The following is a 26860-nucleotide window of genomic DNA, read 5'->3' as shown; positions in this document are numbered from 1 at the left end:
AACAAGCTAAAACATACAATCTTAGATCTTAGAGGCATTTTTTTGTTTTAGCTTGAGGTTATTTTTCTGTCATCTGTGAATCAACATCAATTGATTGACTTGTTATACTGGCATCTATTGAGTAATGTCAGAGTTGTAAATCACAATAATTCCCCTATCTACAGTGTATAATGTAGCTACATATTGTACATACAGAATTTCTGCTTTGCTTTGACAAGCTGTCTAGTACCAACGGACAATAAACTGTGTAATGAGTTGTTATGCTCCCGTGCTGCTGCTGTACAGTATAACCTCTCTCCTCTCTTTCTCTCTCCCTCACCATCAGAGATCATCCGTAAGGTGAAGAAGCCTCCTCCCATGTGCAGGCCTACGGTGGCCCCAGATCAGGCTCCTATGGAGTGTATCCAGCTGATGAAACAGTGCTGGAGCGAACAGCCTGATCGCAGACCAGCCTTCGATGAGATCTTTGACCAGGTCAGAAACCCTCATCTGTCTCCATGGTTATCTGCTGCCAGTCTCATAGAGGGGCAATGCAGGGAATATGTCTGGGTAATTATGAGCTGTGGACAGCAGAAATTGGTCTGTCAGCACTCATTGGCCGTGTCCGAAATCTGTCTTACCTACTACTTAATAAAACAATATACAGTGTACTAATCATATTACATACTGTTCAGAATGTACTGTTTAGGAAAAACGAATGCAGTAAGCAACAAATATTACCATCTAGGCTCACCCATCCTGAGAATGTCATCTAATAATGCTCAATTGCGTTGATTCCCAATCATTCATTTATTTTGGTACAGCATGTTCCCTTATCTCATTATCAGCTGATTATCAGATTGTGCAACGTATTCTACTAGATGAAAAGCCATATAGTTTAACATCCTATCATATAAAGCCTACTTTATTTTCGACATTTCAAGTACTATAAAACTTTTTATTTTTGCATACCTAAAATGCAAACGCTGCGCAGTTTTGCAGGTCTTCTCTTACAGCTGCAACTCTATGTGCATTTGTAAATCAAGACCTTTCTTGAGTTGGGCTCTGGAATGGTGCAATTGTTGAGAATATGAGTCTATGGTTGTTGTGGGGATAGGGGTTGAGTGTGTGTGTGTGTGTGTGTGTGTGTGTGTGTGTGTGTGTGTGTGTGTGTGTGTGTGTGTGTGTGTGTGTGTGTGTGTGTGTGTGTGTGTGTGTGTGTGTGTGTGTGTGTGTGTGTGTGTGTGTGTGTGTGTGTGTGTGTGTGTGTGTGTGTGTGTATCCCGCAACTGTTGCGAGGGAGTAAAGTATGTTAGGGACAATATAGGATGATTCACTAACTGTTTGCTAATATAATAATTGCTTGCCATAATGTAATTTTGGTAATGGCGAGACTTGTGAGAGGTAAAAATCCTTTGCATAAATTGTCTACATTACTACAAATATTAATAGCTCATTATGGAAAATAAGATAAACAGAATTTTTAATGTATGTATGTGTATATATATAGATAGATATATACACATACATATATATATATATATTTTAATGGCTATATATAATACAAATAGAGGTGAGGGCGATGTAAATGCATCTGGTGGTTGATCTGCTTCTGTTCTGTGTGTGGCACTGTGTCTCTCCGGTGCTATGGGATCCGGGGGTTCGGGGGTGGTCTGCAGGATAGTTGGATGACAACCCAACTCGGGATGAGGAGGGCTTTTAGCGGTTGGAATAGTGGGGACCAGTTGGAGGTTTACTTAGTAGCAATGCAAATATCATGGTACAGCTATATAGACACTCAATCATCATGTTACTTTTTAATGGTACGTTTACAAACATACATTTTGATAAATAGAATTGAGAGTTATTTCTCATTCTGGTAAGTGGTGAAATAAGTATAGCCAATTATAATTGGAATGGCTTAGCAGATAATAAGAAAAGACAATTAGTATTTATGTCACGCCCTGACCTTCTTTGTTTTCTTTATTATTTTGGTTAGGGTGGTATGTGTGTTTTTGGCTTGTCTAGGTTTTTTTGTATATCTATGGGGTTTTGGTATTGTCTAGGTAAATGTAGGTCTATGGTGGCCTGAATTGGTTCCCAATCAGCGACAGCTGATTTTGTCTCTGATTGTTGTCTCTGATTGGGGATCCTATTTAGGTTGTCATTTTCCATTTAGGTTTTGTGGGTTATTGTTTATGTGTAGTTGCATGTCAGCACTCGTGTTATATCTTCATGTTCGTTTTGTTATTTTGTTTGTTTGTTTAATGTTCTTCGTTTAAATAAAGAAGAATGTATTCTCCTCGTTATGACGAACGTGACAGAATAACCCACCAAACCAGGACCAAGCAGCGTGAAAAGGAGGAACAGCGCTTAATGGGGAAATGGACCTGGGAGGAGATATTAGATGGAGCAGGACCCTGGACACAGCCAGGGGAGTATCGCCGTCCTAAGGAGGAGTTAGAGGCAGCGAAAGTGGAACGGCGATACTACGAGGATAAATACTGGAGAATAGAGGAACACCGACGATATGAGGGTACACGGCTAGCAAGGAATCCCAAGAGGCAGCCCCAATAATATTTGGGGTGGGGGCACACGAGGAGATTGCAGGATTCAGGTAGGAGATCTGAGCCAACTCCTCGTGCTTACTGTGGCGCTATTCTAGCCCGGTGTGATCTATTCCAGCTCCTCGCATTTTCTGGACTAGAATGGGCTTCCAGCCAGGACGTATTGAGCCAGCTCTATGTTCTGGATCTCCAATGCATCTCCACGGTCCAGTGTATCCTGTGCCTTCTCCCCGCACTCTCCCTGAGGTGCTTGTCACCAGCCCAGTACCACCAGTGCCAACACCACGCATCAGGCCTCTAGTGCGCCTCCAGGGTCCAGTACGCCCTGTTCCTGCTCCTCGCACTCGCCCTGAGATGTGTGTCACCAGCCCGTTACCACCAGTACCGGCACCACGCATCAGGCCTCCAGTGCGCCTCCAGGGTCCAGTACGCCCTGTTCCTGCTCCTCGCACTCGCCTTGAGGTGCGTGTCACCAGCCGGTACCACCAGTGCCGGCACCACACACCAGGCCTACTGTGCACCTCGGCAGTCCAGAGCGTCCGGCGACAGTATCCAGTCCAGAGCGTCCGACGACAGTACCCAGTCCAGAGCGTCCAACAACAGTATCCAGTCCAGAGCGTCCAACAACAGTATCCAGTCCAGAGCGTCCAACAACAGTACCCAGTCCAGAGCGTCCAACAACAGTATCCAGTCCAGAGCGTCCAACAACAGTATCCAGTCCAGAGCGTCCAACAACAGTATCCAGTCCAGAGCGTCCAACAACAGTATCCAGTCCAGAGCGTCCAACAACAGTATCCAGTCCAGAGCGTCCAACAACAGTATCCAGTCCAGAGCGTCCAACAACAGTATCCAGTCCAGAGCGTCCAACAACAGTACCCAGTCCAGAGCGTCCGACGACAGTACCCAGTCCAGAGCGTCCAACAACAGTATCCAGTCCAGAGCGTCCGACGACAGTACCCAGTCCAGAGCGTCCAACAACAGTATCCAGTCCAGAGCGTCCGACGACAGTACCCAGTCCAGAGCGTCCAACAACAGTATCCAGTCCAGAGCGTCCGACGACAGTACCCAGTCCAGAGCGTCCAACAACAGTATCCAGTCCAGAGCGTCCGACGACAGTACCCAGTCCAGAGCGTCCAACAACAGTATCCAGTCCAGAGCGTCCGACGACAGTACCCAGTCCAGAGCGTCCAACAACAGTATCCAGTCCAGAGCGTCCGACGACAGTACCCAGTCCAGAGCGTCCAACAACAGTATCCAGTCCAGAGCGTCCGACGACAGTACCCAGTCCAGAGCGTCCAACAACAGTAGCCAGTCCAGAGCATCCGGCGACAGCGTCCGGAACCTCCGACGACGGGCCACAGTCCGGAACCTCCTCCGACGGGCCACAGTCCGGGGCCTCCGACGAAGGGCCACAGTCCGGGGCCTCCGACGACGGGCCACAGTCCGGGGCCTCCGACGATGGGCCACAGTCCGGGGCCTCCGACGACGGGCCACAGTCCGGGGCCTCCGGCGAAGTGCCACAGTCCTGGGCCACCGGCGAAGGGCCACAGTCCGGAACCTCCGACGACGGGCCACAGTCCGGAACCTCTGACGACGGGCCACAGTCCGGGGCCTCCGATGAAGGGCCACAGTCCTGGGCCTCCGGCGACGGGCCACAGGCCGTCTTAATTAACGGCCTGTAATTAATATTAATATTAATTAACACTAATTTTGATCCAAATATGCAAATTGTCCAAACAGATCATCAAGGTAGATGGATCATTTTAAATAATATGTTATTGGACAATAAACATATATGGCTTATTAAACTATATGGTCCAAATAATGATGATCCAAGCTTCTTTGAAAATATATATAAGAATTTATCAACTCTACAAGCAACACTATTATTACAGTTGTAAATACCTCTATGGACCGTAAAGGACATCACGCTACAAACTATCACCCTCAGGCACTTATGGAAATCATGAATGTCATGGATATATTGGAATTAGTGGATATATGGAGGCTGAAATACTGTGAACTACGTGGCGGAGGCTCAATCATGCTAGTCGTGTCGATTACCTTCTGATGTAATTCTCTCTGGCACCAAAAGTTTAAAAAGTGTTGATAGGGGACAGAATGCAGTCAGATCATCACATTTATTTATTTAACTAGGCAAGACAGTTGAGAACAAATTCTGATGTATAATGACGGTCTAGGAACATTGGGTTAACTGCCTTGTTCAGGGGCAGAATGACAGATTTTTACCTTGGAAGCTCGGGGATTTGATCTAGCAACCTTGCGGTTACTGGCTCAACACTCTAGGCTACCTGCCGCCTCATCACATAATTGTCATATATATTACTCTTACAGAATTTACACATGGGCGAGGATATTGGAAATTTAATCAAAGCCTACTGGATGATAGCATGTTTATAACTAGGACAGAATCATTTATAACTGACTTTTTCCGACATAACATAGGTACCCTTATTGTATGGGACACTTATAAATGTGCCTTTAGAGGCCAGGCAATTCAGTACTCATCTATAAAACAAAAGCAATTTAGATCAAAAGAACTGGAGGAACATATTCAAGAAAGATCCAGTGTAATATATTATAAAAAATAAGTCGACCTGGATGAAATGTAGGGGAAAATGCACCAAATTATTTTTCATTATCTTCAACATAGAAATGCTACCAAATTGTTTTATTGAAACTTGATACAAGTGATAGTCACACAATTATATTTTGGAAGAGGAAGTACTTTAAGCATTTGTTTTCGTTTAAGTCGCCTCCATCTCCACTAACCGAAGCTAATTGTATGGATTTATTTCCTATTAATAATGTAAAATTAACATCTGTACAGAAAGACTCATGTGAAGGCCAAATTACAGAGGAGGAATTTATTGATGCAATTAAAGCCTCTAAGGCTGGGAAAACTCCAGGGCTGGATGGCATACCAGTGGAAGTACACCAAAGTTTAATTTATATACTCAGAGGACCATTATTAGAATGTTTTAACCACTCCTATATAAATGGTAGATTATCGGACACGCAACAAGGTGGTCTGATTTCATTATTACTGAAACAGGAACCAAGTGATATACAGTGCCTTGCAAAAGTATTCATCCCCCTTGGTGTTTTTCCTATTTTTGTTGCATTACAACCTGTAATTTAAATTGAGTTTTATTTGGATTTCATGTAATGGACACACAAAATAGTCCAAATTGGTGAAGTGAAATGAAAAATATATCTTGTTGAAAAAAAAATATATATATATATTGTAAATGGAAAAGTGGTGCATGCATATTGCTATGAAGCCCCTAAATAAGATATGGGCCACTAATTACCTTCAGAAGTCACATAGGTAGTTAGATTGCACACAGGTGGACTTTATTTAAGTGTCACATGATCTCCGTATATATTCACCTGTTCTGAAAGGCCCAAGAGTCTGCACGCCCCCAAGCAAGCGGCAATATGAAGACCAAGGAGCTTGCCAAGCAAATCAAATCAAATGTATTTATATAGCCCTTCTTACATCAGCTGATATATCAAAGTGCTGTACAGAAACCCAGCCTAAAACCCCAAAAAGCAAGCAATGCTTGTGTAGAAGCATGGTGGCTAGAAAAAACTCCCTAGAAAAAAACCTAGGAAGAAAAAAACCTAGGAAGAAACCTAGAGAGGAACCAGGCTATGAGGGGTGGCCAGTCCTCTTCTGGCTGTGCCGGGTGGAGATTATAACGGAACATGGCCAATATGTTCAAATGTTCATAAATGACCAGCATGGTCAAATAATAGTAATCACAGTGAACAGGTCAGGGTTCCATAGCCGCAGGCAGAACAGTTGAAACTGGAGCAGCAACACGGCCAGGTGGACTGGGGACAACAAGGAGTCATCATGCCAAGTAGTCCTGAGGTATGGTCCTAGGACACAGGTCCTCCGAGAGAGAGAAAGAAAGAGAATTAGAGAGAGCATACTTAAATTCACACAGGACACAGGATAAGACAGGAGAAATACTCCAGATATAACAGACTGATCCTAGCCCCCCGACATACAAACTACTGCAGCATAAATACTGGAGGCAGAGACAGGAGGGGTCAAGAGACACTGTGGCCCCATCCGATGATACCCCCAGACAGGGCCAAACAGGTAGGAAATAACCCTACCCACTTTGCAAAAACACAGCCCCCACACCACTAGAGGGATATATTTAACCACCAACCTACCATCCTGAGACAAGGCCGAGTATAACCCACAACGATCTCCGCCACGGCACAATCCAAGGGTCAGGGACAACGTTGTGGAGAAGTACAGATCAGCGTTGGGTTATAAAAAATATCAGAAACTTTGAACATCCCACTAAGCACCATTAAATCCCTTATAAAACATGTGAAAGAATTTGGCACCACAACAAACCTGCCAAGAGAGGGCCAACCACCAAAACTCACAGACCAGGCAAGGAGGGCATTAATCAGAGAGGCAACAAAGAGACAAGATAACCCTGAAGGAGCTGCAAAGCTCCACAGTGGAGATTGCAGTATCTGTCCATAGGACCACTTTAAGCAGTACACTCCACAGAGCTGGGCTTTATGGAAGAGTGGCCATAAAAAACTATTGCTTCTAGAAAAAAATAAGCAAACATGTTTGGTGTTTGCCAAAAATCATGTGGGAGATTCCCCAAACATATGGATGAAGGTACTGGTCAGATGAGACAAAAATGTTGTTTTTTGGCCATCTAGGAAAGCGCTATGTCTGGTGCAAACCCAACACCTCTCATCACCCCATGAACCCCATCCCCACAGTGAAGCATGGTAGTGGCAGCATCATGCTGTGGGGATGGTTTTCCATTGGCAGGGACTGGGATACTGCTCAGAATTGATGGAATGATGGATGGAGCTAAATACAGGGAAATTCTTGAGGGAAACCTGTTTCAGTCTTCCAGAGATTTGAGACTGTGACGGAGGTTCACCTTCCAGCAGGGCAATAACCCTAAGCATACTGCTAAAGCAACACTCAAGTGGTTTAAGAAGAAATGTTTAAATGTCTTGGAATGGCTTTATCAATGCCCAGAACTCAATCCAATTGAGAATCTGTGGTATGACATAAAGAATGCTTTACACCAGTGGAACCCATTCAACTTGAAGGAGCTGGATCAGTTTTGCCTTGAAGAATGGGCAAAATCCCAGTGGCTAACTGTTCCAAACTTATAGAGACATACCCCAAGAGACTTGGGGGGGGGGGGGTGAATAGTTATGCACGCTCAAGTTTTCTTTTTTTGTCTTATTGCTTGTGTGTTTCACAATAAAAACATTTTGAATTTTCAAAGTGGTAGGTATGTTGTGTAAATCAAATGATACAAACCCCCAACAAATCTATTTTAATTCCAGGTTGTAAGGTAACTGTCACGCCTTGGTCATTGTATTTTGTATTTTCGTTATATGTTTGTTCAGGCCAGGGTGTGTATTGGGGTTTGTATTATTGGGATTACGGCTGAGTAGGGGTGTTGTATAGGCTTGGCTGCCTGAGGCGATTCTCAATCAGAGTCAGGTGATTCTCGTTGTCTCTGATTGGGAACCGTATTTAGGTAGCCTGGGTTTCGCTTTGGATTTTGTGGGTGATTGTTCCTGTCTCTGTGTTGTTTCACCAGATAGGCTGTAATTAGATTTCACGTTCCGTTTGTTGTTTTTGTATTGAGTTATTTCATGTATCGTTTAGTTTTTATTCATTAAAGATCATGAGTAACAAACACGCTGCATTTCGGTCCGACTCTCTTTCAACAAACGAAGAACGCCATTACAGTAACAAAATAGAAAAATGCCAAGGGGGTGAATACTTTCGCAAGCCACTGTATATAAAGTTCCATTCCATTTAAACAATTGGAGGCCTCTTACACTTCAATGTTGTGATGCAAATATTCTAGTTAAATGCTTGGCGCATAGAATTAAAAAGGTATTGTCAGATATTATTCAACCTAACCAGACAGGTTTTTTACATGGACGGTACATTGGCGAATATTAGACAAGTACTGGAAACAATAGAATATTATGAAATATCGGGGACACCAGCAATGGTTTTCATAGCTGTTTTTAAAAGACTTTTGATAAAGTACGACTGGAGTTTATATATAAATGCCTAGAATATTTCAATTTTGGAGAATCTCTTATATAATGGGTCAAAGCTATGTATGGTAACCCTAGGTGTAAAATAAATAAAAAATGGCTACATCTCAGAAAGTCTTAAACTGTAAAACAATATTGTCTACTATCGGCATGTCTATTTATTATTGCCATCGAAATGTTAACTGTTAAAATTAGGTCCAACAATAATATTAAGGGATTAGAAATCCGTGGCTTAATAACAATGGTGTCATTGTACGCTGATGATTCATGTTTTCTTTTAAAACCATAATTAGAATCACTGCACAGCCTCATAGAGGATCTAGATACTTTTGCTAACCTCTCTGGATTAACACCAAATTATGATTAGTGTACTATATTACGTATTGGATCACAATAAAATGTAATTTTTACATTACCGTGTAGTTTACCAATTAAATGGTCTGATTGAGATGTGGACATACTCGGTATACACAATCCTGAAAGAAAGAAATGATCTCACTACAATACATTTTTAGAGAAAGTTATCAAAAATAGATAAGATCTTGTTACCATGGAAAGGAAAATATCTGTCTATTTGTGGAAAAATCACTCCTATGAACTCTTTAGTCATAACACAGTTGACCTATTTAATTATGGTTTTGCCTACAAAGGTTTCCTACTTTTTAAATTATATGAACAAAACTTTTTCAATTTTGGAATGGCAAACCAGACCAAATTAAAAGGGCTTATTTATATAACCAATATGAATTCGGAGGACAGAAATGATTAAATATTAAAGCATTAGACCTCTCACTAAAAGCATCAGTCATACAAAAGTTATACTTAAATCCGAAATGGTTCACTAGTATATTAGTAAGAACATCTCACCCCATGATCAAGAATGGCCTTTTCCCCTTTATTCAGATTACAACCACTCACTTTCGGGTTATTTGAAAATGAAAGTTGGCTGCAATTTCAGTTTAATCCACCTGAAAAGACAGAACAAATAATACAACAAATATTGTGGTTAATCTCAAATATACTAATTGATTTTAAAAAAATGATTTTTCGATAACATTTTTTAAAAAGGTGTAATTTTTGTAAATTTTATCACAAATAGGACTGTTGGAGTTATGTCACACATGCAGCTAACACTGCTCCACCCAAAATTACAACCAACTGATTGCTGTAACGTAGTTCGTCTGTTGTTTGAAGAGAGTCAGACCGAAATGCAGCGTGTAGGTTACTCATGACTTTTAATGAAGATAATAGCGGTACATGAAATAACTGTAAATAAAACAACAAACGAAACGAAAACCTATTACAGCCTATCTGGTGACTACAACACTAAGACAGGAACAAACACCCACAAAATACAACGCGAACTCAGGCTGCCTAAATACGGTTCCCAATCAGAGACAACGATAAGCAGCTGACTCCAATTGAGAATCGCCTCAGGCAGCCAAGCCTAACTAGACACACCCCTAATCATACACAATCCCAATACTACAAACCCCAATACGAAAACACAACATATAAACCCATGTCACACCCTGGCTTACCCAAACATATACCAAAAACACAAAATATAATGACCAGGGCGTGACAATATTATTCACTGTATCACTGTATCACAATTCCAGTGGGTCAGACGTTTACATACACCAAGTTGACTGTGCCTTTTAAACAGCTTGGAAAATTCCAGAAAATGATGTCATGGCGTTAGAAGCTTCTGATAGGCTAATTGACATCATTTGAGTCAATTGGAGGTGTACCTGTGGATGTATTTCAGAGCTTACCTTCAAACTCAGTTCCTGTTTGCATGACATCATGGGAATATCAAAAGAAATCAGCCAAGACCTCATAAAAAATTGCAGACCTCCACAAGTCTGATTCCTCCTTGTGAGCAATTTCCAAATGCCTGAAGGTACCATGTTCATCTGTACAAACAATAGTACACAAGTATAAATACCATAGGACCACGCAGCTGTCATACCGCTCAGGAAGGAGACGCCTTCTGTCTCCTAGAGATGAACGTACTTTGGTGCGAAAAGTGCAAATCAATCCCAGAACAACAGCAAAGGATCTTGTGAAGATGCTGGAGGAAACAGGTACAAGAGTGTCTATATCCACAGTAAAACGAGACCTATATCGACATAACCTGCAAGGCCGTTGAGCAAGGAAGAAACCACTGCTTCAAATCCGCCATAAAAAAAGCCAGACTATGGTTGGGAACAAAGATCGTACCTTTTGGAGAAATGTCCTCTGGTCTGATGAAACAAAAATAGAACTGTTTGGCCATAATGACCATTGTAATGTTTGGAGAAAAAAGGGGGAGGCTTGCAAGCAGAAGAACACCATCCCAACCGTGAAGCACAGGGGTGACAGCATCATGTTGTGGGGGGTGCTTTGCTGCAGGAGGGACTGGTGCACTTCACAAAATAGATGGCTTCATGAGAAAGGAAAATTCTGTGGATATTTTGAAGCAAAGTTAAAGCTTGGTCCCAATTGGGTCTTCCAAATGGACAATGACCCCAAGCATACTTCCAAAGTTGTTCATGTAATGAAGTCAAGGTATTGGATTGGCCACCACAAAGCCCTGCCCCCAATCCTATAGATAATTTGTGGGCAGAACTGAAAAAGCTTGTGCGAGCAAAGAGGCCTACAAACCTGACTCGGTTACACCAGCTCTGTCTGGAGAAATGGGCCAAAATTCACCCAACTTATTGTGGGAAGCTTGTGGAAGGCTACCCGTAACGTTTGACCCAAGTTAAACAATTTAAAGGCAACCGAATACTAATTGAGTGTATGTAAACTTCTGACCCACTGGGAATGTGATGAAAGAAATAAAAGCTGAAATCAATCATTCTCTCTACTATTATTCTGCCATTTTACATTTTTTTTATAAAGTGGTGATCCTTACTGACCTAAAACAGGGAATTCTTACTAGGATTAAATGTCAGGAATTATGAAAAACTGAGTTTAAATGTATTTGGCTAAGGTGTATGTAAACCTCTGACTTCAACTGTATATGGGGGATACAATCTTCCCAGCTCTGCAGATTTTGCTACAAGGAGGCATTAGATCATTTATTTTGGTACTGTTCATATGTAGGTCATTTTTATGTCACAGGTCCAGCCAGGCTGCAGATAGCAATTCTGCTTGATTTGAAAAGTCATTATCGATCAATAATATAATAATTATTTTTGCAAAACTGTTAGCTTCTACAGATTGTAAATTAAAGATAGGAGAATAGAAAGGTTCAGTACTTTTGTAAAGCATCACAGGACAGTTGAAAAATGTATGGAAAATATAAATCCAAAATGGATGGTGTTAAGAGATAGATGGGAGGGGCTGAATGTAGCTGAAGGGTGGGACTAATAACTACCAGATAACCAATGTAAAATAGGTTCAGAAATATTGTGAAATAGCACAGTTACAAATCTAAATCAAACTGGATGGACATCAGAAATAGAGGAAGGACTAAAAACAAACCAAATATAACTATTGAAAAATAGATTGTGTCTGTAAAATGTGTATAATATATATAAACTTAAGGTAGAAGCCTACGTGTTATTGTTTAATCGTTTACTCCAATTGGGGGAGGGGTGGTAGGGATTGCGGGAATAATAAAGGTATATAAAAAAAAGTGTGTGTATATGTATGTATGTATGTATGTATGTATGTATGTATGTATGTATGTATGTATGTATGTATGTATGTATGTATGTATGTATGTATGTATGTATGTATGTATGTATGTATGTATGTATGTATGTATGTATGTATGTATGTATGTATGTATGTATGTATGTATGTATGTATGTATGTATGTATGTATGTATGTATGTATGTATGTATGTATGTATGAATGTTTATGTATATATTTATATATGCAGTTGTGGCCAAAAGTTTGAGAATGACACAAATATTAATTTTCACAAAGTCTGCTGCCTCAGTGCATTTAGATATTTTTGTCAGATGTTACTATGGAATACTGAAGTATAATTACAGGCATTTCATAAGCGTCAAAGGCTTTTATTGACAATTACATGAAGTTGATGCAAAGGGTCAATATTTGCATTGTTGACCCTTCTTTTTCAAGACCTCTGCAATCCGCCCTAACATGCTTTCAATTAACCTCTTGGCCACATCCTGACTGATGGTAGCCCATTCTTGCATTATCAATGCTTGGAGTTTGTCAGAATTTGTGGGTTTTTGTTTGTTCACCCGCCTCTTGAGGATTGACCACAAGTTCTCAATGGGATTCAGGTCTGGGGAGTTTCCTGGCCATGGACCCATGGACCCAAAATATTGATGTTTTGTTCCCCGAGCAACTTAGTTATCACCTTTGCCTTATGGCAAGGTGCTCCATCATACTGGAAAGGGCATTTTTCATCATCAAACTGTTCCTGGATGGTTGGGAGAAGTTGCTCTCAGAGGATGTGTTGGTACCATTCTTTATTCATGCCTGTGTTCTTTGGCAAAATTATGAGTGAGCCCACTCCCTTGGCTGAGGAGCAACCCCACACATGAATGGTCTCAGGATGCTTTACTGTTGGCATGACACTGGACTGATGGTAGCGCTCACCTTGTCTTCTCCTGGCAAGCTTTTTTACGGACTTTACCCGAGTCCTCAGCAGTCCAATCCCTGTACCTTTAGCAGAATATCAGTCTGTCCCTGATGTTTTTCCTGGAGAGAAGTGGCTTCTTTGTTGCCCTTCTTGACACCAGGCCATCCTCCAAAAGTCTTCGCCTCACTGTGCGTGCAGATGCACTCACACCTGCCTGCTGCCATTCCTGAGCAAGCTCTGTACTGGTGGTGCCCGATCCCGCAGCTGAATCAACTTTAGGAGATGGTCCTGGCGCTTGCTGGACTTTATTGGGCGCCCTGAAGCCTTCTTCACAACAATTGAACCGCTCTCCTTGAAGTTCTTGATGATCCGATAAATGGTTGATTTAGGTGCAGTCTTACTGGCAGCAATATCCTTGCCTGTGAAGCCCTTTTTGTGCAAAGCAATGATGATGGCACCTGTTTCCTTACAGGTAACCATGGTTACAGAGGAAGAACAATGATTCTAAGCACCACCCTCCTTTATGAAGCTTCCAGTCTGTTATTTGAACTCAATCAGCATGACAGAGTGATCTCCAGCCTTGAGCTGGAGATCACACCTGTGTTACTGAGAGAATCACTGACATGATGTCCGCTGGTCCCTTTGTGGCAGGGCTGAAATCTCAACCCCATCGAATATCTTTGGAGGGAGTTGAAGGTCCATGTTGTCTAGCAAAAGCCCCAAAACATCACTGCTCTAGAGGAGATCTGCATGGAGGAATGGGCCAAAATAACAGCAACTGTGTGTGAAAACCTTGTGAAGACTTACAGAAAAAGTTTGACCTCTGTCATTGCCAACAAAGGGTATATAACAAAGTATTGAGATAAACTTTTGTTATTGACCAAATACTTATTTTCCACCATAATTTGCAAATAAATTCATTAAAAATCCTACAATGTGATTTTCTGGATTTGTTTTTCTAATTTTGTCTGTCATAGTTGAAGTGTACCTATGATGAAAATTACAGGCCTCTCTCATCTTTTTAAGTGGGAGAACGTGCACAATTGGTGGCTGACTAAATAGTTTTTCGCCCCACTGTATGTATGTATGTATGTATGTATGTATGTATGTATGTATGTATGTATGTATGTATGTATGTATGTATGTATGTATGTATGTATGTATGTATGTATGTATGTATGTATGTATGTATGTATGTATGTATGTATGTATGTATGTATGTATGTATGTATGTATGTATGTATGTATGTATGTATGTATGTATGTATGTGATGTAATGTAATGTATGTGTGTTTACCCAAATAATATCTGGGTGATTGGAAATGATGCAGACAATTAAATTGATGGAAGCAACAATCTATCCTCAACATTAAAGCTGATCCACCCCTAAAAAATACAAATAAAATAAATACAAATAAAATGCAATCGCTAGTATGGCTATTCAGACAAGGGAAAAGTCTTGGCTTATAGCTTTATGGATTTTTACAGAGGGCATAAGTCATACATAATATTACATAATGTAGTGGTGCACCAATGATGATGATGGTGGTGTTGTGTCACAGTTCAAGCTGATCAACAAGGGCAAGAAGACCAACATCATTGACTCCATGTTGCGGATGCTGGAACAGTACTCATCTAACCTGGAGGACCTGATCAGAGAGAGGACAGAGGAGCTGGAAGTGGAGAAACAGAGGACAGAGAAACTGCTGTCTGAGATGCTGCCTCCGTGAGCTTCATGTTATAACACACACACACACACACACACAGACAACTAAAGAAGACAATGGGCATTTTGTTATTTAAAGATATCATTCTTGTACAATGCCAAGGGTATTATCCATTCATAACATGATACAGTACCATACTTTTGACTTTTAATGATTGTTTGTTGCTCTGTGTCACATTACCACAAACACAAAATGTCCCATGTCACAATACAGTTCTGTGGCAGAGGCTCTGAAGACGGGTGCAACAGTGGAGCCAGAGTACTTTGACCAGGTCACCATCTACTTCAGTGACATAGTAGGCTTCACCACCATCTCCTCCCTCAGTGATCCCATCGAGGTGGTGGACCTACTCAATGACCTGTACACGCTGTTCGACGCTGTGCTCAGCAACCACGACGTATACAAGGTCAGTTCTACTATTTTCACACTACTGAGTTGAACCGAAATGAGCTGAGCATCATAGTTGCGGGTTGGGTTGCGGTGCAAGGGAAGCATCACTGAGTATCAATGTGGCAATGATTTACTGTTTGCCTGTTTGTTTTCATTGTGAAGGTGGAGACCATTGGTGACGCCTACATGGTGGCGTCAGGTCTGCCCAAGCGGAATGGCAACAAACACGCAGCGGAGATTGCCAACATGTCTCTGAACATCCTGAGCTCTGTGGGCACCTTCCAGATGCGCCACATGCCCGGCATTCCCGTCAGGATACGAATAGGGATACACTCAGGTGAGAGAGGGCATTGGGTTGTCCCTGCCTGGCAGACATACTCTGAAGTTAGGTCACATATATGAGCTAGTTGATCAATCTTGCTCAATGGCTGAATCCCAATGTGAGTTGTTAATAAAGATGAAGAGTTTTTTTCCAAAATGCTATATATACATTTTCAGAAATCTTGGTAAATTAGCTTCTACAGTTTTAAAGAACTTATGAAAGCGATTGGTGTGTTTTTTCACTATCTAATCATGACATGGGGTTGTTCAATGACACATGTATTTGTTTGAAATCTATCACTTGATGTTTTCATTTCAGAGACAAATAATCATGTTTTTTTGCACCTCACTCACAAATAAATAGTATTGCCAGGTTTTACACAGTCAAATGTACTGTAACAAATAAATACATTTGTAATAAAGAACTGTGATACATTTGTGACGTGAACAGATTTATTTGGGCTGCAATCTGAGGTGCAGCTAGCTCTAATGAACGTATCCTCTGCAGCAGAGGTAACTCTGGGTCTTCCATTCCTGTGGCAGTCCACATGAGAGCCAGTTTCATCATAGCGCTTGATGGTTTTTGAAGAAACTTTAAAAGTTCTTGAAATTTCTTCCGCATTAACTGACCTTCATGTCTTAAAGTAATGATGGACTGTCGTTTGTCTTTGCTTATTTGAACTGTTCTTGACATAATATGGACTTGGTCTTTTATCAAATAGGGCTATCTTCTGGCTCAAACGCATTAAGAAGGAAATACATTCCACAAATTAACTTTTAACAAGGCACACCTGTTAATTAAATTGCATTCCAGGTGACTACCTCATGAAGCTGGGGTTGAGAGAATGCCAAGTGTGCAAAGCTGTCATCAAGGCAAAGGGTGGCTATTTGGAAGAATCGCAAATATAAAATATATTTTGATTTGTTTAACACCTTTTTTTGCTTACTACATGATTTTATATGTGTTATTTAATTGTTTTGATGTCTTCACTATTATTCTACAATGTAGAAAATAGTAGAAATAAAAACCCTTGAATGAGTAGGTATGTCCAAACTTTTGACTGGTACTGTAGGTGAGACAACCAAATATCACAGTCAAATATACAGTATGAAAACATTCCATTCTAGCTAAACAATGGATATAGCGAATCGCAAAAAAAAAAAATCTATATTTTAATGCACACTTAAAATCTATTAATTGAAACAGTCATATTTTACACACACATGAAGGTACCCATAACCAGCAATCATTTCTGCTGAAAAAAACACGTGAAAAATGTGTGGATATAATGTTTTGGAAATAAACTCTTCATATCACAATCAATCGCCTTGATTGTATTTCCTTTTCTAACTGTCAGTATGTGGGGATCCATCAGTCATAATGAGGACGGCTGAAACAGTAGCAGGCCAAGGTTTGGTTTCTCAATGTGATGTCTGAGATGTGATGCACATGTGTGTTGTGTGTGTACAGGGTCATGTGTGGCTGGGGTGGTGGGTCTGACCATGCCACGGTACTGCCTTTTTGGAGACACAGTCAACACCGCCTCTCGTATGGAATCCACTGGGCTGCGTGAGTATCAGAGGTTATTGGTGTTCATTTACAAAACATTAAGAACACCTTTTTAATATTGAGTTGCACCCCCTTGACACAAACCAGTGCACCTGGCCTGGCACCTACTACCATACCCCGTTCAAAGGCATTTAAATATTTTGTCTTGCCCATTCACCTTCTGAATGGCACACATATACAATCCATGTCTCAATTGTCTCAGGGCTTAGAAATCCTTCTTTAACTTGTCTCCTCCCCTGCATCTACAGTTATTGAAGTGGATTTAACAAGTGACATTAATAAGGGATCATAGCTTTCACCTGGATTCACCTGGTCAGTCTGTTATGGAAAGAACAGTTCTTCATGTTTTGTTCACTCAGTGTATTTCTGCTCAGGATGTCTGCATTATGGTATGGTTTGTAGTGACAGTGTTATATCCGTTCAGCTTATAGAATTCATGTGAACATGAGCACTGTGAAGATCCTGCGCTCCCTCAGCGAGGGCTACAAGATAGACGTCCGGGGCATGACAGAGCTGAAGGTATAAACACCTCACAATACATTATCCTCTGTGTTCACCTGTAGGATCTCTTTCAACTGTTTATAAATAAATCATGAATAATGATGTGTTCTTACAGGGTAAAGGCATTGAAGAGACATACTGGCTGGTTGGGAAAGAAAACTTCACAAAGCCTTTACCGAACCCTCCAGAGATTAAACCAGGGTAAGAACTCACACTCACAATACAGTACCTTATGTTAACACCCTGGCGAGAACCACCCTAAGTGAATCTTAACATGTCTATATTTCATTTGGCGAATATTTGTGCATTGATTATACAGCAGTTCTATGTGTTTATGTGTAGTCATTTCACACATTTTCTCATCATTCACTACATGAGCAAAAGGGAGCCCCATTGAAAACTAGGATGGGATTGAGGCTGTTATGGTGGCATTACATGTTTTGCCTACTTTAGGGATGACAATCATGGACTGAACCCAGAGGATATAGCTGCGTACAAGGGGAAAAAAACGGAGAAAAAAGCTTGATTCGAGGAGGTAGCTAGCAACTTGCATGCCGTGCTCTGTTGTGTCATGGTGGAATGCTAGTTGCTGTGTGGGTTCTTCTGTTGCAGTTTGTGGATTTCTCAATCTATGGGATTTTGTTGAGCCCCCTCCACTGCCCCCCTGCCCCCTATACTTTCTAATCATAGTCTCTTGATCTGATCTCTTCAAGTCTTGATCTGATCTCTTCTCTAATATTCTGATCTTATTACCTTAAATAACGTTAAAGCAGAGCTTGACCATCCCAGAAAAGCTCTATTCATTTTGGATAATCTCTTTCCATTGTGAGTGGTTCACCCTCATTTCCGTCCTTCCTTTCTTCTCACCTTCTCATTTGAGGCAGCACCTCTGAGACACTGGTGGCTGGTGACACCTTAATTGGGGAGTACAGGCTCATAGAAATGGCTGGAACGGAATTAATGGATTTCACTCTGTTCACTCCATTCCAGACATTATTATGAGCCGTCCTTCCCTCTCCAGCCTCTTGTTCTCTAAGACAATTAACATTCTTAGTCATGCTTCTTCTGCCATGTCCTCTCGTCTCATCTCACCAGCTGTCTTGTCTACTATAATCTGATCGGCCTACTAGACTACTGTTTTAAGTGGAAATATGTTTAAATGTTATTTGATCTTCCATTCTCAGGGACAACTGGCAAGAGATGGTGACAGATGAGATCAAGACGATATTTCGCAAGGCCAACCGTGAGGTGGACAAGCCTAAAATATGAGCAGACGAGACAGACGGAGAGAGACAAACACGGGGAGAAGAGGACACATCCAAAGAGAGAGAGGGAGGAAGAGAAATGGATGATGAAGAACTGGAGGACAGAGGGCATGGACCGGCCTGCTCACTGCAGCTTACGTGGCCTCCTTTAATAGGATTTCCTGGCTTCTGTCTGTGTAATCTGCTTGTGGACAGCACAGCAGAAAGGGAGAGCACTAATGAAATGAAGGTTGTTGTATTACCGTCCTGCGACAGGGATAGTGTGTGTCTTCTTAATGAACCATACACTTATGTCTCTGGTCTCCCATTGGCCACTAAGTGGCTTTGTGTCAGTGGAGTGGTTTTGTCTAGATGGGATACAGTTTATGTCAAAATTGACTTTTTGTAGCAGGTTAGGAGAATTTACGCAGCATGTTAGGATAATTAATGTAGCAGCTAAGGAGAATTAAGTTAAGGTTAGGAAAAGGGTTAGGTTAATGGTTAGCTAAAATCCGAAACATATCAACTTTGGACGTCAATTTGACATACATTGTATCCCATGGCCAGTGGAGTTGAGGCCCCAGTGCTCAACAGGATGTACTACTGTATCACTCCACTCCCATACTGTACTGTAGCTTTTAATCACATGCATAATAGGAGTTTAAATTTAAAAATATATATATTTTATCACTCTTCTAAACGTTTTGAAAGGAGCACTTCTCTCCACCTGATGAGAGTTGTGGGGTGAAATAAGACATTTTGTTAGTTATGGCAAAATATGATATTCAATTTTTAAGTTATGGCTGAAAAGCTTTGTAAGGGTGTAAGATTAGCGTTCCACAGTTGTGAAAGGAAATCGGATATATATCTACTGTATTGTTAATGGACCACAAGTTTGTTGGCATCTAGGTAAATTATTCCCTATATTAATCATGTTTTTTGTATGAAAAAAAAGAGTGCATTTTGAGGACAATGATACAATGCAAAAACTAAGGACAGACACTGGATTTCTATGTTTTACATTGACTTTTAGAAATTCAAAACATAATTAGTATATGCATGCTGTGTCCCGTTGTTATAGAGTGTCTATGTAATGTTTCTGTAAAACGTCTTTCCTTTAAGCAGGGCATTTGGAGCCACGGAGTATACTGATTCTCCAAAGAATTGTCATGTCTGATGTCTACGCCTTCATGGACAAGAGTACCATCTCTTGTTTGGTTGAAGGTATGACTTGTATAAATGAAAATGAATGAGCGTCCATTACAGGCGCTATGAGCTCATACTTTAGGGTTACCTATGCAGCTGAAAACATGAATAGATCATTACCAAATAACATGAGCAATGATATATGCAGATGGATGTTTGATGATACATATTGGTGAACTTTTATTGTCTTCTATTATTTCATCTACTTCATAGACTATGAGAACAATTAATTAAAATAATATACAGTATGCAACTTTAATTTTCAAGATGCACAGTGTTGAAAAATGTCATTTGTTACTGATTACAGTTACATGACTAAAGTAATCAATCATGTAATCTGTAATCAGTAACGTAAAGATGCATTCATTATGTTATAAGTCTTGGATATTTATGAGACACAAAGACTAATGTAAATATTATATATTTAATTAAATCTGTTTTATTTACATGTATGTGACACTTATTTCAATGGCTCTTCGAGACAGAAGGAAAGGGAAAGTATTCTCCACATGGTTCCTCTATTCACCAGGAGATGGCGCTGAGAACCTCTTGCTCTTTCTGTCCCCTCCATTCTCTTTGTCCTTTACTCTCTACATTGTTTACGGGCATATGATGATGGAGTGCAACTTTGTTTCTAACACCCCAGATTCTACTAAATGTCTGTTTTTTATAATTATTTATGGTTGATGAACAGTTTCTGAAACAGTTGTGTCTAAGGTCTGTCAATTGACAATAGAGATGTGTCATAAATTTGACATCCTTGTTGAGTAGATCTCTTTCTCCCTGTTCACCATGTTAACCTTGCACTCCAATCTCACCCAGCTAGGTTTATTAGCTCTATAATGGGGATTTCCTAACTTAGTGAGCTCTATACAAAACTTAAACTCTGACAGTACTAACTACTGTGTTAAAAGTGGGTATGGTCTGTAAGATTGGGGAATCTTTTGGAATTTTGTGCCTTTCGCAGGTTTGCAACTTAGGGTCTCCGGGGAAAGAATCTCCACATCCATTCTGTAGACAGAGGAATGTTGGCCATCAGCCCGACTGGAACGAGTATCATTCTCCTCACTGAACCCAGACAGTTAAGACACGTTCTGCACAATTGCACACTCACTGCAAAATGTAGTTCATTTCAGAGGCTTGCATCCTGATTATGGCCCCTTTACTATGCAACATTAACCCTTTCTTGATCATGATGTATCAGTATGTTTGAGGAAACTGACCAGATTCTTACTTGGATAAACTCAATGTTAAGCAGACACCAAGTTTATTTTAGGTTTCTTTTTATTGAAAAAAAAAAGAGTCAAAAAGGACACCACATTGCATTATGGCAACATTCCAAGGTTTAGTGGTAAATGCCTACAACAGTCATACAGTTTGGTTGGCAAACGGCATAGATAATTCAATCAAATCAAAGACTGCAGAGGAACAGTTGCAGTGCAGCTGGGAGGTCAAAAACAACTGAAAGCATGAGAAATGTCATTTGCAGGGTGGAAAGTGAAAAATAGTATGACATGAAATTAGCTTGTAGTACACTTGTGCAACAAACCTTTTTCTCTTTAAACATTAAAGATAATGCAACTAATCACGCATATCACAAACCCAATAAGAGAGAGAAGCCAAACCAATGCTGGTGAAAAGAATGGTGGAAAATGTCTGATTTTATGGAAGGCAAAAGTCAGAGAGATCATACTTAATATAAGCATGCTGTCGGGTCGTCTGCTATTCAATGTTCAGGTACTCTAAAAAGGCACTTGTGGTGTTCGGATTTTTCCTGAAACGTATTGAAATGCAGACTGACAATGTTATTGATTATGGCGCATTGTAAAGGCCAAACAGCATTTATTTGAACGTATATACTCCTGTTCCCGGGGAGTGCTTAATGTGTCTGATACAATAGTAGGTCTAGATATTCAGTCCACAGATGCCCTATTGGAATGTGTTCTTGGGGTAACAGTCAAACCATAATACACATACTATTTCCTGGCCTGATTCAATCAGTAACCGTATCTCTCAAACTGTCCATTAACTATTACAACTCGTCACGCATCTTGTCTCCTTTGGGTCGCACCATTCTGCCGATGAACAGGATGGAGTTGGTCTTGTTGTCCTTCACCAGGAAGATGAAGGGATGGTCAGCATAGAACAACTTGGGGTTCCTCAGCTTCTCACTTCCGAAGATGCTGGTGTCGAAGGGGTTCCCCTCGATGTCCCACTCCATTGAAGAGGCGTGGAACACGTTGGAGAGGTACAGGTCCTTCTTGCCGGAGATGTTGGACAGATCGGCCTTGGTTTTGTCCACAGCGTCGGTCAGACCAAGTTCACCAAGAGTTTTCTGGAGAGAAGTGTACAATAGACAGTGAAATATGGAGAAACGTTTCATATGTAAGTCAAATATGTTCTTTCAAAGTCAAGCTTGCGAGTTGAGTCATAGTTTATGAGATAAGTCTTTAATGACCCTTAAATCTATTGCAAACAATATAATTGCAATGATGTAATTACCTGGAGGTTGTGGCTAACCTCCATGCTGACTTTGGGCAGAGAGATGGCCACGGCCCTCTCCTCCATCTTGCCCATCCAGGTTTCCAGCTGCTTGCGGGTCAGCAGCTTCTCCAGCCTGTCAAGGGGTTCCAGGTGATAGGGCATGATGAACACCAGGCTGGACTGCTTCTGGCCCAGTGGCATGTCCAGCACAAACAACCTGTTCTCTGTGTCATCATGGAACTTATAGAGACCTGTGGAACACAGTCATGGGATGAGAATAGATGAGTCAAGTTCTCTTGATAATGATGTAGATAATGTCTTATATTAAGGCTTATAGTACGGTATGTCTCTATTCAAAAGGTTAGTGAAACCTACCGGTGCGATGCATCATGGGAACAGAGACTGTGAATGAACGGGTCACCAGGAAGCCACGGTTGTCAACCATCTTCTCATGGAACTTCTCATCCCAGTGAGCTGGAGACAGAGGATAATGTTTTCTAAAGATATTCACATCTCACAATCTTACTGTTTAATACGCCCCAATATTAACAGTAATAACAGTAGTCAAAGGTACTAACTACTAGGCTACTGTGTGTTTTTGAATAACTCTACTTACGCTTGAAGAACATAGCGTTGGCGATCGTTGCTCCGTCAGCATTCTGCACATCCTTGGTGATCTCAGGCAGCTTGCCGTCTGTCGACTTGGCCGCCCATTCGTTGATGGAGTTTACTGCGCTCCTCTTGTCCCTGAGGTTGATCTTCGAGTGGTCATAGTTGTAGTGCTTCTTGCTGCTCTTCACAAAGTTGTCGGCGAAGGTGACCGAGCTGGGGCCGTAGAGGCGGTTACTGATCTTCCATGTGACGTTCCGGGTCTTGGGGTCGCTGACCTCAGTCAGGAGCTCTGACAGGCCTGTGTGCAGGTGCTCATCCTTCAGGGCATCAGCGCTGAGGACAGACTTGACCTGGGAAGCGGTGGATGCCTTGCCCCCGAGAGCCACCATGCCAAGGGAGGAGGCCACCACCACAGGGGATATCAGGATGTTGTCAAGGCCCTTCTCCTTGGCCACCGTGTGGTAGAGGCTGAAGGCCAGGTTGGTGCTCTTGTCAGCCATGGTGGTGGCATGGCTGCTCAGCTTCTTCTTGTCTTCTCCGGAGGCCGCAACGGCCAGGAGGCACAGAACTACAACGTTGGTTACCCACATCCTTTCTGTCTTCTGGTTGTTGAGCAGCTATAGAAGTCTGAAAGCAGACAAAAATACAATAATGTTGGAAATCCTGTGTTGGTATTTGAGGCCATTGTTTCAAAGGGTCTATTTTTGTATAGCCTGTATACGCTGAGTATGTTGAGCTTTTGCCCTCAGAAAAGACTCAATTTGTCGGGGCATGGGTTCAATAAGGCATCGAAACCGTTTCACAGGGATGCTGGCCCATGTTGACCCCAATGCTTCCCGCAGTTGTCTCAAGTTGGCTGGATGTCCTGTTGAGTGTGAAAACCCTAGTAATGTTGCAGTTCTTGACACAAACCGGTGTGCTTGGCACCTACCATACCCATTTCAAAGGCACTTAAATCGTGTCTTGCCCATTCACCCTGTGAACGGCACACAAACACAATCCATGTCTAAATTGTCTAAAGGCCTAAAAATCCTTCTTTAGCCTGTCTCCTCTTCATAACAAGTGACATCAATAAGGGATCATAGCTTTCACCTGGATTCACCTGTTCAACCTATGTCATGGAAAGAGCAAGTGTTCTTAATGTTTTGTTTACTGAGTGTAATGTGTTATTACAGTGTGGTTTTAGAATGAGGTCCCACAAATTCAGCAATTAAATGACATTAGCCACCACGTTGGCTGCATAAATGAATGTGTTCCAATTTTAGGCAGCCATGTTTCTAGCCACGTCAGCAGCTGTAGAAATCTTGAGCTATAGCAGCAGCCAGGAGTGCTGGGATCTGACTGAGGGTGTAATTTGATTCCTCTCTGTGCTCTTGTTAATTGTAGAACAAAAAAGCACTCAATTTCTAAAATAAAATATGATATTCATAATTTCTCAGAGATATCATTACAGCACAAATTTGTCAATAGATCATGTCAACATAGAACCTATGGAGGTACTTTTTAGCTGTTACTAACAGGAGCCCTCTTTTCTTTGCCCGACTTGTTCAAACAAAAGGAACAAAGATGTAGCCCTCAGGATACATGCGGATGAGGGCTACATGCGGATGAGGGCTACATGCGGAGGAGTGGCTTCTGATCAACCCTTTGATTTTCCGCTACTTCTAAATTGCTTTCCTGCCTTCAAAAACATGGCAGTATATAGGCTGTGTAGCTTTTTTTCACAGATTCTGAATGTTTCACTTTGTATGTCTTTACATCATTCTCTTGGGATACCTTGAAATGTTTTCATACTGATGTCAAGGTTTTCGTTTTTCATTCTGAAAGAAAAGAGGTGCATGTGGTAATCTCCATAGATCAGGTGATAAAGCATTAGTCAGACTCATACGGAGTTATTTTATTACTTCTAAATTTTAATATTCTTTCCATCTTCCCTTGATATAGGGTCCACATTTTGTATTTGATATTTTCTTGAATAATGATCCGTAGTTAGGTATATCATGCATACACACACGCAAAACTTCTCTCATTGGTCAGTGCATGTCCCAGAAAAACATCCATCCAATCAGAAATGCCACAGTGGAACAGCATCAGTTCCACAGAGAACCAAGATCGGATTTTTTATAACATCCCACCACTCCCAAAATCATCTATGCAATGTTAGTCAGTAGCAGTTCTGCTTGTTTATGTGTGCAATTACCCTCAAAAAGGCACAGTGATGCTGAAACGTTGGTGTTTTACCCCAAAATTACTGGCACACATACATATATATACATACATGGCAGTTATAACTGTACTTTGAGATAATATCGTTGCTTGATGATGCATGTTGATGTTTGGTTTACAATTATTCAATAAATTAAGAGAGAACCAAAAATCATTGCATTAACTATAACTTGATTTACTATATATAGTTAATCAAGTTAATGCAATGATTTGTAGTTCCCTCTTAATTTAGTGAATAATTAAAAAAAATATCATCAACATGCATCATCAAGCAACGATATTATCTTAAAGTACACTTATAACTGCCATATCTAATACCCTTTACAGATACATTGCATGAACATCAATGCGGCATCCTATCAGCTACTCCAGTTCTCACCAAACAGTTGAGATAATAGGAAATATGTCATTGTACTAAACATAAAGACTGAATCAGAATACATTCCACAGTGTTATGTTAAAAAGAGTGCCATTTCAGAACCTTAATGCATGCACTGTACTTTAACTTTAAACATTAAAACAAAACAGCTTTCCCAACAAACCATGGTCAAAAGAAAGCCTTCTCCCAGACTCTCCCAATCCTTACCTGGCAGAGCTTGGCACGATCTCTCTCAGTCTTCACTCTTTGGGTTCGCTCGTCTGTTGACTGATCCTACAGTTTTTTCTCTGGACTTTATAGACCATGGAAAAGAAACTTCTGGAAGTTGGGAATGGGCTATGCAAATGTAAAAACCTATGTGTCTCCTCTGGAGAGGAGACTTCAGACCTCCCCCTGGATCTATTTGATGCAGTGCTCTGCATGGTCCTAATGCTGTAAGGCTGACTCAATCACACACACAGCTTTCATCATATTAACTTTCACACATTGTCTAACTTTCACCAGCACAATAGATATGGGTATGGATGTGGTCATTTCGTTTTTATACAGAAAAGTGCAAGAAAAGTACAGTACAATAGTGTGGATACGTGCATGTCAGTGATGATATCCCTTTGGCTTCCTCTTGTAGTTGTGAATGGGCACACCGGGCACAATGTTCATATGCATGCATATATATACGTGTATTGTATTTTCAATAACCCTGTTAAAAAGCAATTATTATGGAAGGGAATACACATGGCATTTATAACAGTCGTTGTAACCGTAGTTACTATAAGTTTGTAAAAGTAGTTACAGTTTCCGCCTCTCCATCACACACCCCTCCCCCATACTGCCACGTCTTCCTCTGCCGATTGCAGGCTTGTTTAGGATGGGGGTTGTGGAGCAGGAGCTATAGCAACAGTGCTGTAGAAATCAAGCTCTGTCCTAAACACGTCCTCACCAGTCCGAATACAAGCAACTGAAATGGCTTTTTACACCATTTAAACGAAAAGTAAT

General features: G+C 41.1%; 2 protein-coding genes across 5 annotated transcripts in view; one reads left to right on the top strand and one right to left on the bottom strand.

Annotated features, from left to right (window-relative positions):
- Positions 1 to 20613, top strand: part of LOC123992613 (retinal guanylyl cyclase 2-like) — a 36039-nt gene extending 15426 nt beyond the window's left edge. Inside the window, exons 12-19 of the mRNA XM_046293894.1 lie at positions 326 to 474; positions 14767 to 14930; positions 15145 to 15337; positions 15484 to 15658; positions 17114 to 17212; positions 17637 to 17731; positions 17829 to 17914; positions 18898 to 20613. Coding sequence (XP_046149850.1) covers positions 326 to 474; positions 14767 to 14930; positions 15145 to 15337; positions 15484 to 15658; positions 17114 to 17212; positions 17637 to 17731; positions 17829 to 17914; positions 18898 to 18982 — 1046 coding nt within the window. The 3' untranslated portion in view covers positions 18983 to 20613. The remainder of the gene's footprint in view (positions 1 to 325; positions 475 to 14766; positions 14931 to 15144; positions 15338 to 15483; positions 15659 to 17113; positions 17213 to 17636; positions 17732 to 17828; positions 17915 to 18897) is intronic.
- Positions 20614 to 21429: 816 nt separating this feature from the next.
- LOC123992612 (serpin H1-like) lies at positions 21430 to 26221 on the bottom strand. 4 transcript variants are annotated; one of them, XM_046293892.1, is made up of 6 exons: positions 26072 to 26196; positions 25018 to 25079; positions 23264 to 23886; positions 23023 to 23121; positions 22666 to 22898; positions 21430 to 22498 (listed from the first exon to the last, which is right to left on the bottom strand). In XM_046293892.1, the coding sequence occupies exons 3-6, from the start codon at positions 23847 to 23849 to the stop codon at positions 22196 to 22198; spliced, it is 1221 nt and encodes a 406-aa protein (XP_046149848.1). In that variant the 5' UTR covers positions 23850 to 23886; positions 25018 to 25079; positions 26072 to 26196; the 3' UTR covers positions 21430 to 22195. The 4 variants fall into 4 exon arrangements, with proteins under 4 accessions (XP_046149848.1, XP_046149846.1, XP_046149847.1 ...); XM_046293890.1 differs by having other exon boundaries at positions 25036 to 25079; XM_046293891.1 differs by lacking the exon at positions 25018 to 25079 and having other exon boundaries at positions 26072 to 26221.
- Between the last annotated feature and the right edge of the window lie 639 nt (positions 26222 to 26860).

This window comes from Oncorhynchus gorbuscha, linkage group LG13, assembly GCF_021184085.1.
Source record: "Oncorhynchus gorbuscha isolate QuinsamMale2020 ecotype Even-year linkage group LG13, OgorEven_v1.0, whole genome shotgun sequence".
Classification (NCBI taxonomy): domain Eukaryota; kingdom Metazoa; phylum Chordata; class Actinopteri; order Salmoniformes; family Salmonidae; genus Oncorhynchus; species Oncorhynchus gorbuscha.
This window is presented reverse-complemented; position numbering and strand designations above follow the sequence as displayed.

Coding starts and splice junctions, on each gene's coding strand:
- LOC123992612 (XM_046293891.1), bottom strand. CDS start 23,849: ATGTGGGTAACCAACGTTGTAGTTCTGTGCCTCCTGGCCGTTGCGGCC. Junction 23,122..23,263: donor CAACGCTATGTTCTTCAAGC/GTAAGTAGAGTT, acceptor CTCTGTCTCCAG/CTCACTGGGATGAGAAGTTC. Junction 22,899..23,022: donor TCCCATGATGCATCGCACCG/GTAGGTTTCACT, acceptor TGTGTTCCACAG/GTCTCTATAAGTTCCATGAT.